This window comes from Brugia malayi, assembly GCF_000002995.4.
Source record: "Brugia malayi strain FR3 genome assembly, contig: Bm_v4_Chr1_scaffold_001, whole genome shotgun sequence".
Lineage (NCBI taxonomy): Eukaryota > Metazoa > Nematoda > Chromadorea > Rhabditida > Onchocercidae > Brugia > Brugia malayi.
In genome coordinates this window covers 13,784,180-13,799,810 of record NW_025062475.1, presented here as the reverse complement: position 1 = coordinate 13,799,810, position 15,631 = coordinate 13,784,180, and the positions used below count along the sequence as shown (strand labels likewise).

Genomic DNA, 15,631 nt, shown 5'->3' with positions numbered 1-15,631 from the left:
CTATCAATTTCCTGTATTATCCTTGTTTTTTCTCTTTCTGTTAGATAATAGAAATTTCAAGTTTCAAAATGTTTGAAATTTTAAGAGTTTTGAATCCCTAACTTATTTTACAATGTGCATTTTCCGCTAATGATGCATTAAGCTCTCCAGGAAAATGGACAGTTCTATCACCTTTAAAAGACAATTTTACCATTTTTTAAAAGAGGTAGAGAAATATTGATAGAGATTCCATAGCAATATATCATTCAACAAAGATTAGCGCTTTTAGAAATAGAATTTTTCCTTGAATGAGCAATTTGGATATCAATTCAAGGAAAGATTCTTTTATTATTAATAGCATATACAGGAATAAAAATTTAGTTTACTTCAATAATATTAAGAAACAAATTCAACAGTTAGAAGAAGGCTGTATATGGGGTGAAAAGCTTTATTTCGAAAATATTAACTTACTTTGAGCAGATATAATATTATCAATTCTTTTTATTACAAGGGGATTCAAAATTCATTTTCTCTGAAATCTATTGGTAATTTATGTGAACGTTTGCATTCTGCCAACACATTTTCCACTTAATTCGTTGATTTGTTATGTTTTAGTCTTATATAACTTATATTTTTGCAATTATTACTATTGATAGTTAATTTATATTTTTAAAATTAATAAAATTAAATGATTGGATTAATGTTACTTGAACAGAAAAAGATAAGGAATGCGTAAAGATGGAAGAATGTTTACGGTATCAAAGTGCACTTAACTATCTTTTTTTTTCTCTAAGTGCACAAAGATAATAATTAACAATGAAGTCATCTACGTGATTTCCTTGCTCACCGGAAGCGATATACAGTCTCCGGAACGTCACTAGAAGATAACTGTTACCGGACGATATATATCAGAGTAGTAAGCATATAAGAAACGAACAGAAGCAAAATAAGATTTCAAGAAATAAACTTTTAAAAGGACAAAAAGAAAAAAAAAAGATGTCATCGAATTTGTACAATAACTTCCAACTTATTACGACTCGTACGCCATTTTCACTTGAGGGATAAACTTGTTGCACAGTGCTACAGTGTGTTGTTAGCCAATTTTTTATTACGTTTACGCATCTCACGTAGTTCCGTAAATTCCGCTTTAATCCATTGTGTTGCTACGTGAGTTCTCTTCATTAAGCTTTTGCAATTGTTACTGTTCATTCGATATGAAAGCACTGTTAAGAAATAGTTATGACTATTTGTTGTTATTTTCTCTTCTTTTTTTCTCTTTTCCTTTTTTTTTCTCTCTCTCTCTTTCCCTCTCTTTTTAGTTATAGTAAACGAAATAATTTATGAGTGCATTTTAAATATGAGCACTAATTGTTATATCGTCAATGAAAATATTAATCAAAATGAATTAACACGTTGATAATGAAATTTTGTAATGTAAATTTCTTATTTGTTTCAGCTGGATTCAATTTATTTGGAATGTGAAAGATAGTCGTATAATATGGAAAGAATTAAAACTAATTAACTGATGAATCAAAAATTGAACGTTACCAGTGATAGTACAAAAATGGGATTCTTTTCACCTGGTGGTAGCTGGAAATATTTGTCTGTTAAAGTAAGCACTATGGATGCTGACCTGGAGAAAATTACCGTGGAGGTTTGTTTGTTTATTTGATCGCTGTCTGGTTTATTTGTTAGCTCGAGTAACATATTATTGACTAATAAGTTTAGAGATAACTGAGCTTCGTGATTTGTTTTCTTGCATTACTAGGTTTAATAGACTAATATATTATTAGATTATGCTATAATATTACTAAATCTGCTGCATCATTAAATTATTAGTTGTTCGTGCCGGTTTTTCTGTTGCAAATAAGAAAAATATAGTATGTTATTAGGTTCTTAGAGTGCTTGGAGAAATAACGAAAATTAGAGATGATTGCTTTCTTCTTTAATCTTACTTTTCCTTGGTTTTCGAATTCAAATATTATCTAGCACAGATTAACGTCTTTCTTCAAGAAGAAAGTAATCACCGATGTAAGCACATTAAATGACAACGTTGAAATGCATTTAGCTTATGCATTTGCTGTTATTATTGTAAGGTTGTTCAATTTAGACTTTTTTACAATTTGAAAATTATATGTATATCTAAATTTTTGTATCACTTCTAATTTCTCCATAAAAATTTGCAGCCAGACTGTACAGGACGACAGCTGTTTGATACGGTTTGCAGGATTATTGGTCTAAGGGAAATTTGGTTTTTTGGTTTGCAGTTTGTGAATAAAAAAGGGATTCCGTGCTGGTTACAAATGGATAAGAAAGTTTGTTTGTTCTCATAAGATAACTGGAAATTGTTAATGCTTAATCTGTTAGTGAATTAAATAAGACACATAATCATCAAAATTTTTGCATTCTTTAAATTAAATATAATAGAGGAGTGTTCAGTAAATCGTGAATGCTCAGTAGATGTTACATATCATAAAAATTAGATTATGATTCATTTTTCGAACAATTTAAGATATTTTTATACTTTATATCATGGATGTACTCCTAAACTAGTTAAGTGTAATATGTTTATCGTTGATATGATTCACTGCGTGTTTTTGTTTTCATAATGCCGATCGCACATTACTTCACTTATCATTAAGCCATCACCAATCATTTATTAACTTCAAACTTTAGATAAGTAAACAGGAAGTGCCTAAACAAGAAGATGGTTCGATGCATCTCATATTTCTTGTGAAGTTTTATCCAGAAGATGTCGAAGAAGAACTTATACAAGATATAACGCGTCATCTTTTCTTCCTTCAAATCAAACAAAGTATTCTAAGTATGCAACTATATTGTTCTGCTGAAGCATCTGTTCTTCTTGCATCATACGCTGTACAGGCAATTGTAAGTTTTATTACATCTGTAAAAAATTGCTAGCTTCCAAGACTTTTTTGTTGTGCTTGTAGCTGCCCCAGAATCAGTAAGGCGCTAGTAGAGATGCTTTTATTTATTTTTAGAAATTCACAAGTTATGAATTGAAGAAGTGTAAGTTATTCAGCAAGGTGACTGTGTGGAAAGTTCGAAATTGCAATTAAGTGAGTTATTGCCGGAATGTGTAATCAAACAGTACGATATGACACCACAGATGTGGGAGGAACGTATCAAACGGTGGTGGATAAATAATAGTGGGCAAAGCAGGTAATTTCAGACACTTTTTTATCATCGGAAGCTGAGTAAAAAGATTCGATGTTTAAATTAGACTTCTATTTGTAAAACTGTGCTACTCATGAATAGTTATGTCGATGTGTTTTTGGAAAATAAGTAAAACCAACAGCAGTGTTATAGGGAAGATGCAGAAATGGAATATCTGCGGGTTGCACAAGACTTAGAAATGTATGGAATTCAGTACTATCCTATATGTGTTAGTTTTCAAATTTTTGTGCTTAATCTTATGTAGTATATAATTATTTTAAATTAACTTTAATTGAGAAATATTTTATTATTTATTTACTTTGGCGACTGCAACATATCTCTGTCTCTGAACAGCGTCTCAGCTAGTTGATCTCTTTTTTTGATTTTTTTAAAGGATGTTTAAATTGGTTAGTTTTTTGATTTGCATAGTTGATTTACTGTAATCAGTGATATTATAGAATAACAAAGAAACGGATTTAACACTCGGTGTATCTGCGCAAGGAATTGGGATTTACAAAGAATCTAATCGAATTACACCACGGCCATTCTTCTCCTGGAGCGAGATTAAGAACATTTCATTCAAAAATAAAGTAGTAGGTTTAATGTATGCTTCTTAGATGATTCATAATTTTGCGAAATCTTTATTCTGATTAATTTGTTTCTTTGGTACTTTGATGCTTTACTATGTCTCTCTCCAGTCACACAATTAATAAAGTGTAATACGCAGATTACACTTTAATATTGATACAGATAATATAACTTTAGTACAGATAATATTGATTTTTTTAGTACGAATATGATTAAACTGGTTTAAGTGAAATGGTCGAACTAAAAGTTAAGATCTATAAGTAAATTTTGTTCCAGTTTAATATGAGGACAATGGACAAAAGTACGATTACATTTCGTGCAAAAGATATCTCTATCAATATGAGCATATTGGATTTATGCGTTGGTACCCATAATTTATACTTACGAAGACGTCAGCCAGATTTGCTCGAAGTGCAGCAAATGAAAGCTCAAGCTAAAGAGCAGAGAATTAGACGAATTGTTTGTTTTTTGTTAAAAGATTTCAAGTGTTACTGAAAAAAGGTTCTTCCATTTTTCTAAAGATATTGATAGGAGGAATCTTTAGGATTTGTATAGTACTCTTGAATGATTTTTGTTCTCTCCATGTGTTCTTATATTCGGTGATACATGGATTTTTTTTCCAGCAAGAACAAAACCGTTTATCTCGTGAACGAGAGCAGCGTATACAAGCAGAAGCAGAGCGAGATCGATATAAAAATGAAATAGCCGCAATCAACGAACAACTACGCAACATGAAGGTGCGAGGATTTAAATTTTTGTTTGATATTAATGATTTTTTTTTTCTTTTTTAACACTTTCTCTTTCGCATATTGTGGATGGAAAAAAAATACATATTTCCTTTTTCAATTTCTTTTTAGTATTCTCTCATCGGAAATGATTGGATTAAAATATGAAGCTGTTTTGGTCTGCTTTCCAGGTTGTTCTTTGAAAAAAGATGAATAGTAATGTAAAGTGTGTTTCTTTTAAGTGAGCACAATATTATGCCAAGAGAAAAAAAACTGAAAAAATGCTATTTATTTAGGAGGCTATGAAAAAAACCGAGGAAAATGCGCATTTAATGGCAGAAAAAGCGCGAGTATCTGAAGAAGAGGCTCTTGTATTATCAAAAAGAGCTAGCGAAGCTGAAGCAGAATGTCAGCGCATGAAACTTTCACAAATCAAGGTAGAAGCTCAAATTTACACTTTTTTTTGGAGTTCAAAATTATGTTTGTGCTATGGATGGAGTAAAGGATTAAAGATGGAGGCGGCGTTTATTTAAAAAATCTTTAAAAAAAGTTTGAATCTGGCACTTATACTTATGTTAAATATGTAAAACTTTCTCCAGAGAATTCTGATTAATTGATCAAATGGGACAAAAGTTAAATAAAAAAAGCTGTATATTCTTAACGACTTCACACAGAAACATTTTGATCTGTACTTGTTTAATAAATTTGCAATGGTAGATTCATTTCGATTCATTAAATGAAATAACGCGAAAACATAGCAGGATTAAAGAGCGAATTTTTACTATGAATTTAATTTTTACAATGAATTTAGTATGTTAAGTTCGTATATAGATTATTCTGCTAATGCTATTTCATACTAAAAAAAACTTTTTTTTGGCGGAAGAAACAAAAATGTCTCTGGAGCGAAAAGCACGTGATGCTGAACTTTGGGCTTATCGTCTAATGCATGAAACAGATCGTCATGGTTACGATCCGTACTTATGTCGTGCACATTTATATGACTCAGAACCGAGTTGGCCACAGGTTTGACTATTAATAGATAATTTTAGAGATCAGTCACAACAATTACATGGTTCTGAAAGAACAGATCTCAAACGTGTTTCATGAATCTACTCTATTCTTTATCAACTAGGTCATGTTTGATTTAGGTTGTTCTCATCAGCTAAAATTTTCAATTAATTAAATTTTCCATATCTCATTTATTGCTGAACGCTTTCATGTTGTTCAGTAATTTTTCTTTTTGAATTTATATGCTCTTGCTGCAAAATTTAGTCTTCAAAACTAATTATCATGTATCATTACACATTTTCAGGATTGGTTATCAGCATACGTACCTGTTCCCCAACGTTATATCAATCATCATCGTTTAGTGTCATCATCAAGTAGTGGAGATGGTGGTTATATGCAGTATCTAGATGATGATCCAAATTTTACAGCTACTGTTGCACCCATAATTAAAACACAGCCATCACTATTTATGAAGAAACAAGCATTGCTGAATTGTCCACCACCTGATCCATCTAGTAATCAGATGACACCAAACGATCTTTTGTCTTTACGGACAGAAATTGAAAAATCCAGGTGCTTCGAAGTACTTTTTAAAGGAAATTCTAGAATTTCCTGATACAAGTAAGCTCTAAGTTTCTGATTATTTTCAGAGCTGATTATAATGAGAAAAAAAAGAGTCTTCAAGAAAGGATGACCGAATTTCGGAACGAAATTGAAAGTTTGAAAGTTGTAGATCGTCAGTCGGAACATGATCGAATCCATGCAGCTAATCTACAAATGGGTATTGATAAGTATTCCACGCTTAGAAAGGTAACTTTTCTCACATTGAGAAAAACGAAACACGAAATTCATCCTTAGAAAACTTTATTAATTGAAAAATTTCGGATTATTGATGTGCAGAAGAGATGTCTGTTGTGTTAGATACCGTATCATTGAATACGACGTATTTCCTCTTAACTACTGCATAGAACTTTGTTTTCTTGGTTTATCTGCAAGTTTGAATTATTGGTTTATTGATACCATAATATTTAGTGGAAATTACAATTATTAATAAGCTTTATGTTGCAGTCAGTTCCTGAATCATATACATATCATATTTATAAGGTGATTTTAATATAATTCGGGCGTGTTTTTGTTTTTTGCTGTGTTTGAAATCAAAAAGGAATGTTTACCTTACAACTTAGTCATAGTTGGAGTTTATTTTTTTATTTAGAAAGTACCAGTCCACTTTGATTTTGAGGTGAAATCTCTGTGAACTGTCTTATTCATTATTACAAATTGAAAATGAGACGATGCCATAATAGAGTAGTAGAAAATATAAACTGATAATTTCGTATTTTGGTAATTTGTGAGTAGGTTTTTATAGTACTGGACAATTGAAGCATAATTATTGAATAGATTTGCATGTTATCATCACATCACACATATTTTATTTTATTCACGTTTTGGTTTTTGTGAAACAGTGTGCTTTTACCAGTGACTTTAGCATTTAGAGCTTTTATTAACCAGATTTTCAACTATAATATTTAGTAGCTTTGAATTTTGCAGAGTGGCGCTGGAGCAACGAAGACTCGAGTGCAAGTGTTTGATGGTCTCTAATTTCAACTGTTAATTTAATGACGAATAGACAACAAACACTACATAATGCTATTATTTATCTGTTGCAATCATCATTATCTTATTGCAACCATCTTTTTTTTTTTTTTTTGAATTCAGTTATATTCCTTTCATGCGGGAAAGTTATCAGTTCTGATAGTTACAGATGTCTTACTTTGTCTAAATTAAATTTCATTAGGTTTTCTATGATCTGATTTTATATCAATCATTATAACATCAAGTTATAACATGATGCTTTGAAAGTTCTACAATTCAGTTATCCTCTTTACATAGCTGTGTTTCTACCGGAATTTTCAGCAGTCTTATTCATGTAATCTGATTCAGCTTTCTCATAAACTTGATTTTTTCTCCATCTTTTTTTTTTTTTTTTTTTCATTTCAAAACAGGTTAATTGATAGAAGCGGTAAATTACTACACTTCAACTTTATGGGATTTTCACATTTGGACAAAAAAAAAGTGCAAATGTTTTGCAGCTTTAACTTTTTATATGGTTTATGTTTATGTTGTCATTCCATTAATTAGTAAAAGAAGAATTTTTTTCCATATCTTTCTTTTGGAATTTTATATACCTTTTGGATGCCCATATCTTATTTGTTTATTTTTCTATTTTTCTTACTTTAGTCCATACATTTATATGAGTGCCTTGTCTATTTTTCTTTGTTTGGTGCATTGCAAGATGGGGAGCTCAAATAGTTGACCGGTGTCGTAGTGATTAAGTCATAACTTTGGTCTTGCATTAATTTTTCCGAATCGCGAATAATTTATCAAGCTCTTGCTACTTTATATTTTTCTTGACTTGAACAATGTTTATTTATTGGATTTTTAATCTTCAAGTTTGCATAATTCTTGTTTTGAATGACAAATCAAATCATACAAGTTTTTGTTTATCCATTTACATCCTGCATATTCTCATGAAGAAAGGGAAGAATGAGGAGATTTATTTTTAAAAAAGAAGTAATGAATTAGTTTTTGAAATTGCTCATTTTTTTTTTTCTTCATTCATAATTTACTTTATTTGACACATCATGCTTCCTTCTGGTGATGGTTTATTTTTGCATTTATTTATTTTACTTTGATCTGCTGCTTTTTATGCATTTTAAGAATGTTTTAAATTTAGTAAAAGAAACTCTTCGGCGTTATTGAATATTCTGTTTGCTTCATACGCAATATTTGTATTAAAATTGAATGGCAATATCTAAATTTAATTAGCTTTCATTTAGCAGTATTCATTAACTCAGGAAACTAAAACATTCTAAACTATGATTTCTATTGAATTCAGAATGAAGAAAAAAGGATTAAAATGTTTTTTGAATCGTTTTTACACTGAAGATTTCTAAATAAAGAAAATCTGAATTTTGCTGCAATTTAATAGTATCACAATTATTGTCTTTGCATTAAATAGTAGAGGTAAAGAATGAGTGGTAGTTGTTTAATGACAATTTAAAATTATTCGTTTGATTGTTATTGCATTTTGAATTTTATCATTGGTAAAAAAATTGAACGTGCTAGATTTTTAGGATGTCAGCAAAGCGTGCTCGACCTACTACTATTACTACTACTGGTAACTTACAGTCTCCAGAGAAAAAGAAGCAAACCGAAGAGCACATGATAAAAACTGTTTCGGTAATTCAGTCTCGTTTGAATAATTTATTTTTTGAGTGTTTAATTGTTTTACTTTTAAATGAGGTTTCTTCATTCGTTAATAAATGTGAAAATGAAATTTAAGATTTTCATGGGTATTGATACTCAGAACATTTTTGAGTAATATTGATGGCAGCAATAATTTTAGTAAGATTATTATTTTTTTTTAAAAGGAATTTTATGAACGAGAAGATCGTGAAGCATTATCAATGACCGCAGCATCAATTGAAGAATCTTTTCTACAACATTCGCAAGCATTCAAACAGAAACTTCTCGATTCATGTAATGATTTAGTTAAGGTAATTTATCCCTTTAATTTCCATTTTTAATTTTACCTTTTACTTTATTTAGCAGATTCCAAAAATTTTTTCGCAAAATATATAGCAACTATTTGAGCCATCAGAAGCATCAAATTTCGAAGAGTCATTACTTTCACTCTTCATATCATTGCGGCGATTGAATCGTTTGGCTCAGTATCGAAATCGGCAAATTCGTGATCGAGTAAATCAAGAACGTGCCGTCGTTGAAGAACGATTTCTACAATTGCAAAATGTTAGGAGTGAAATTGAGCATTTACAGAAGGAAATTAATCGATGTTATGATTTCAGGTGAGCATTTCTGTCGTAAAAATAAAGTATTTGGTGCTGCTGAATTCTAAAAAAGAGCAGTAAGAGTTATATAGTTTTTTAAACTTAGGAATTACAGTCAACAGTGTATAAGCTTTTATTTTTCCTTTAAAAATTTAGGTCAGCTGATGAGGACATTGAATTGGTATCACTAGAAGAATTCTATGCAAATGCACCGCCAAGTATCTCGCAAGAAGAAATCACTCGTAACGATCCGCATCGACAACATTTAGCTCGATTAAACTGGGAGATGCAGGAGCGTAAGAAGTATTATTTAATTATCTATTATTTTTCTGAATTGAGATAAATGAGGAAGAACAAGAACGGAGTAGAAAATTGAAATTGCTTTTTCTGCACATTTTGCATGACATTTTTTTCTTTTTTGTGCAATTTGATAGGGAAATCGATTGTTCTAATTTACTAACGAAAGTTATTCAGGAAATTTGCTTTGTTAGTTCGATGATTAGCTTTCCGGTTTGTTATTTCGAGAAAAAATTTAAAGAAAATTAGCTAATTCGTTAGGTGTTGGAAACATAAAGGAAATAGTCATTCACAAAACTTTCCTGTATAAGGTTAAATAAATATCAGTTGTATTTGTCTTGCATTTTTTTTTTTCTTTATTTTTATAGTTTGGTTGGAACTTTGCAAGAACGAGAAGGACGAAAAAACGTACTTATTACTGATATTACAACAAAGGAACATCGATTAAAGTCGCTGAAACCACGTATTGAAGCCGTGATTGAGGTTTTTTCTTACATTTTGTATTTTTAGCAGTTGACTTCTATTGTATTTTTTCATATTTTTCATTCTGAAAAAGTTTTTACAAATTTCTTTAAACTTTGGAAAAACGGTATTTTTTTTTTTTTGACTCTGAAATATACTTTATTTTTACGTGATTTAGGCAGCAAGGCCTGTGCAGGAGCTGATGGGATTAACATGCAGTCCTATTGATGTTGAGAAGGAGCGCGTATTATCTTTGTTACCTCAGGAGCTTTCTGTAATTGTTATACAGATTGAGGCTTACTGTGATATTGTTAAAGGTTAATTTAGCTTGCCATTCCATAAAAAAATTCGTTTTACATCTTGTATAATGAACTTCTAGAAATATAATCATTTTTTTTTTGTAGTACATTTGCAAATCTGTAATTACCTTTTGCTTGTAAAAATTATGAAATAATGTGGCAGAAGAAAGTTTGCTACTCATTAGCAATGTTTAAATATGCATATTTTTTTAGAGTCTGGTATAATACTAAAATGCAAAGGTGATTACGAAAGTGCTATGAAGTTTCTAGAAAGTCGACAGCACGTGTTTGAAATCCCTGAAGATGTTGATGATGAAGATAACCAGGATGATGCGAGTTATCCTAACTCTTTTTTAGATGATATACGAAGCTCTTTATATAATTTAAATATTACTGTGTTTCTGGAACGAAGAACGATTTTAATCCTTCCAATATAATTAATCTATTCAAAAAAAGATGTGTGAAGTAACTAATTGATGGAGAAATATTAGTTTTTTGTTGCTTTTTTTAAGTAGTTAAATGACTATGTCACAAAATCCTTCGAAAAGTTAATGTTTGGTTACCATCAGAAAAGTATTGCATTGAATTTTCGAAGCAGTCCTTATAGCTCTATTAAAAAGAAAAAAAAAAGCATTACCTCTCATGTATTGATGGGTTACAGATGGACGGAAAACAATCACCATTGGCACGTCACGATAAAAGAAGGCGTATATCCATGAAAGAATTAATTGCTGAACGAAGGAATGCTATTGTTGCTCCTCATCCCATTCATATTGAAATGGAAATTGCTTGTCAAGGTTAGTTAAATGTGCTTATGATATTATTTCACTTTAAAGCTTAGAAAATTGCTTTATGTAGGTATTCTTGTTCGTCGAATTTGATAGTTTAGAAATTTCGGATTTTCAGACCGAAAGTTTAGTAAATTGTTGTTTTCGTTTTATAGCACATTTACACGCTTGAATCGTTAAATAATAAAGAACATAGCTATTTCTGGTGTAGTTCGAAAGTTTAAACTGGTTTTTCTTTCCAGACGATATTTGTGTAACCCTTGTGCTACAGTTTATTCCGGGTTTACGTTCAATTGGAGTAATAGCAAAGTTGAATCGAATACCCACATCAGTTTACGGGTGTTTTTTTTTTTTTCTTCGGAAATCGTTATTTGATCCCATAATTTTAAGTTTTTTCAAATTTCAAATTCACTAAAAGGGAAAATATTTCGAAAGGATGTAATTGTAAAATTGATGTTTTTTTTGTATGACCGTTTACAGAAATGCATTATTTGATGTATCTCTTCTGTCTGAATTATTTGATGGCGATGACGGAAGTAAATGTGTCAATAGTGCAGGACAAGCCAAATTGGATCAGTTACAGTATGCTTTTAAGTGAACTTAGGATATTTTTATATAAATAATCTGTTTCATTGAAATGTAAAAATCATAGCAGTTTATAACACCTCTTAATTAATTCATTTAATCAATGGGAAATTTATTGAGTGTTTATTCAGAATTTTCGTTTTGTTTCACTATTTTACAGTTCATAATTTTTTAAAGGATTTCCGTAGCTGATTTGGAGTCTAAAATTGGTCGATTTTACATATTTGCTCAGAAAATGGCCGGTATAAACGATGAAATTACATCAAAAAATTCTCAACTATGTGAAATTATACATTCTGTTGTTGGAAAGATTAGATCACGTGTGCGTTCAAGATGCGTTCTAGCTCGAATCACTCATTCACTGCGTATGTTTTTTTTTTTTGAAAGCAGTAAAAATAAAGGGTTTTTTTTTTCAATTTGGCTCTGTGATCGTGAAAATTTGAAGTATTATCTCTTTTTTTCCCCAAAATCCTCATCCAAACTTTGCGGAGGTTATGAATACAACTTGCCATATCGAAGAGTGAAATTTGGATTCTGGAAGATATTGATATTGCTGTCATATTTTTTTCTAATTTATAGATTAAGTAACCTTATATGAAGAATTATAAGTATTATTACAGATTCTTTGAAAGTATTTGATGATTTAAAAAACCGAAATGATTTCCCGGATAATGTCTGTTCAAAACTAACCAATTTTCGAATGATTACTGCTGAGCAATTTTTCGTTAGTTAATTTCATATAATTTTTTAAACTTAATGAAATGGATTTTTTTTTTTTCTGTCATATTCTATCTCATATGTTTTTATATTTCTAAAATAAAATAGCATGGTTTTATTTTACGTTATTGATTAAGCAATTATATTGGTGTATTTTTTCGTTTATTTTTAAATAAGATGGAAAACATTTGTAATCCTTAATGATGCCCATAATTGGTTTAGTATATGAAGTTTTAGTATTTCATGTAAATACTGCTTCCTTTGCAATGATAAAAGAATACCGAAAATCAGAAACTAAAAAAAAAAAGCACTATTTTAATACTTTTCTCACAACTTATGATATTTAATTTAGGAAAATGAAGCAGTAACAGAAGAGTACCGAAAGTTGATAGAGTCTGAACGACAAACAAATATTAGCAAACAATTTTACTTTTCTGCAACAGTTGAAAGAGATCCAGGAGCCAAACTTCATGCTTTAATATTTGTATGGTTTATTTAACACTCTTTAAATGTTTGACAGAGTTAAAATAACATATTAATCTATGTGAGCAGCTTCTCTGAATACATTAAATTTTTGTTTCAAAAGGTGTTCAATTGAGATTTGATCTTTTTCCTTTATTGCAGTCCTTTCGTCATATATGTACTGTACTTAAATCATTATGCAAATTTCATCCATATACATACTATATTTTCTCCACCTTTTGATGGACATTAATGATTGATAAGGCAAACTTCAGGTTGACATTAAGTATCCGAAAGTGAAGCCAATTTATATCCTGACTTTTTCTTTGGATAACACGGAAGTTTCATCATTTAATAACACTCTTATTGTAAGTATTTCTTGTTTTTTTTTTTTTTTTTTTTTTTTTTTTTCAGTAATTCATTATGTTTCATTGCTGAATGCGTTTTCTGATACATTCTATCCAGGAAATTCATTTATTTTCGTGCAATAGTTGAACTTTCTGGGAAACAAATTATTTTGTCTGTTCCAAATACTTTTCGAGTTTTCTTCAGTTTCTAAATAAATAATTTCTTATAAACATCTGTAAGGAACAAATTTCTTTTTGTTCATTTCAATGAATGATTCTTTATCGGATTCTGATTGAAAAAAAAAAAAAAGATGCAGGTGAAAATTAGTATGAAATTTTGAATTTAGCACGTGGAGCGAGTTTTGAATGCAGATTTTGCTACCTATGTGACATGTGACGATCCAAATAATATCTTAGGAGCACAAATAGCATTCTTAGTTTCACGTTTTGATATCCTTCTTGAATCAATTAGTGCTGCCAGTAATTCTGGGCAATTCGCTCGTGAGCATCTTTTTTCTCGTCCTTATAGGTTTGTTTGTTTGTTTTTATATATCATAAATATTTCATAACATTGATGTATGTAATGATACAATAAACGTAGATGAAGCTACTGTGAAAACTATATTCTAATATATAGCTCAACTTATCCATAAACTAAGATTTACTTTTATTTCAGGGGTCGTGATCATCAGCTTCCACTTTACTACCAGAAAAATATGAATGCATTTACATTCCGTTCGTAATACATTATTTGTATGTTTTTATTTGCTCTCTTATTGATGATAAATAAAATTTCACCTTATTCCTCAGGATAGTATTTTGACAGCTAAATATGGAAAGCATTACTTTTAATGTTATTCAGTTTAATAGTTCTTCAAGAATCGGTAGTCTTCTATAATCTACAAGTAGTAATAAACATAAGACTAATACTGAATATCAAGAAGTTGAATAGTCTGGCAGCAAGAAAAGTAGATGATCCTTCAGCCTTCGATATTTTATCGGAATGTTTTGAGGCAAAAAAAAAAAAAGAAAACAATGTATTATAATTAAGTTAAGTTAAAAATATTACTTTATTGTCTTAAATCAATGAAGAAAACTAGCTTATTTTCTGGTAATCATTTACCTAACCTAGCAATAAATGAATATCTATTAATACAATAGAGCATCTTTTTTTTTTTTTTTTCATTCTTGAAGAAAAAAGAAAAGAAAAGGATGGCATTAATAGGATAAAATAGCAAAATAAATGTATTGTTGTTCGATAACCATTCGTTATATATACATACGCAACAACATGAATATATAATTCATTCTTATACATTACCATTTCTTTTATTGGTAAAATATATTAATTAATTCTATTCATTTTTTTTTTTTTTTTTTTTTTTTTTTGTATAGCAATAGATATCGTATTGATTTGTATGATCTAACAAATGTTATAAGACATAACACAGTTTTAAGATCTCATTGTATGGATAGGAAATTTTTGACTGAAGATAAATGTTTACATTTATTTGTTCATATCAGTTAAGAAGTTTAAAATGAGCAACTGAAAAAGACATAGCATTAAAGTGATTTCTTCTAGGATAAATTGTGTGTTTTTGAAATTTTCTAAGCAGTAAGTTTGATTATATAAATTTTAATATTAACTTTTGTTCATTAAAAATATAAAATATTTTAGTCATAACTGAGTCTTACGGTGCAGATTTTTTTTTTCCTTTCTTCTTTTTGACTTAAAACATGAACTAACAAAAGTAAATTATTATTGAAGTTGAGATGCTATGAGGAAGCTTTTCGCATCCTATCTTCAAATTTCCAAACTATATTGGGTTGAACTTTTTTCACATCTGAGAGATGTATGTAATTTATCCATTTTTAATTCTTCAAAACATTGAACAGTTTCTATTTCAGTACTTTGAAAAAAAAGAAATCAATTTTGAAATAATGGAAATTAGGAAAGGGAATGATTAAGTTAACATTAGAGAAATGTCGAAGCAGCGAAATAATGTTTGCAAAATTTAATCTTTAAAAATTCATTCTTCATCAATAGAGAAAAATTTTATCTTAATGAAATTCTGCAACTTATGATTGCAGACTTCATAAATAATAATTTTTTAAATAAAATAGCAAGGATGAAATTAGATTCTCATGAAAAAAAAAAAAAAAAAAAAGAAAAAGAAAAAATTCAACATCTAATGAAATGATGGAATGATACGGTAGTAAAATCACATTAAAATTAACTTTCATGAATTGCAAACAACTACACAACAATTTATGTGCATATCTAGTTGACAAAATGACAGTAATTTAAAAGCAAGGACAAATTAAAAGATTCTACGGAAAAGATAGTAT

At 29.5% G+C, this 15,631-nt stretch overlaps 2 protein-coding genes across 2 annotated transcripts; both read left to right on the top strand.

Annotated features, from left to right (window-relative positions):
* Positions 1 to 1,504: 1,504 nt before the first annotated feature.
* Positions 1,505 to 7,076, top strand: Bma-nfm-1 (the record flags this gene model as incomplete). Its single annotated transcript, XM_043077796.1, has 13 exons — positions 1,505 to 1,633; positions 2,166 to 2,294; positions 2,656 to 2,868; positions 3,023 to 3,162; positions 3,310 to 3,385; positions 3,615 to 3,746; positions 4,021 to 4,203; positions 4,368 to 4,481; positions 4,769 to 4,883; positions 5,353 to 5,492; positions 5,782 to 6,052; positions 6,130 to 6,287; positions 7,026 to 7,076. The coding sequence occupies 13 exons, from the start codon at positions 1,505 to 1,507 to the stop codon at positions 7,074 to 7,076; spliced, it is 1,851 nt and encodes a 616-aa protein (XP_042933730.1).
* Positions 7,077 to 8,612: 1,536 nt separating this feature from the next.
* Positions 8,613 to 14,025, top strand: Bma-thoc-5 (Uncharacterized protein; the record flags this gene model as incomplete). Its single annotated transcript, XM_043077795.1, has 16 exons — positions 8,613 to 8,717; positions 8,909 to 9,034; positions 9,132 to 9,343; positions 9,482 to 9,628; positions 9,991 to 10,105; positions 10,263 to 10,401; positions 10,597 to 10,715; positions 11,045 to 11,180; positions 11,414 to 11,510; positions 11,652 to 11,753; positions 11,934 to 12,121; positions 12,377 to 12,480; positions 12,826 to 12,957; positions 13,211 to 13,303; positions 13,630 to 13,811; positions 13,959 to 14,025. The coding sequence occupies 16 exons, from the start codon at positions 8,613 to 8,615 to the stop codon at positions 14,023 to 14,025; spliced, it is 2,064 nt and encodes a 687-aa protein (XP_042933729.1).
* Between the last annotated feature and the right edge of the window lie 1,606 nt (positions 14,026 to 15,631).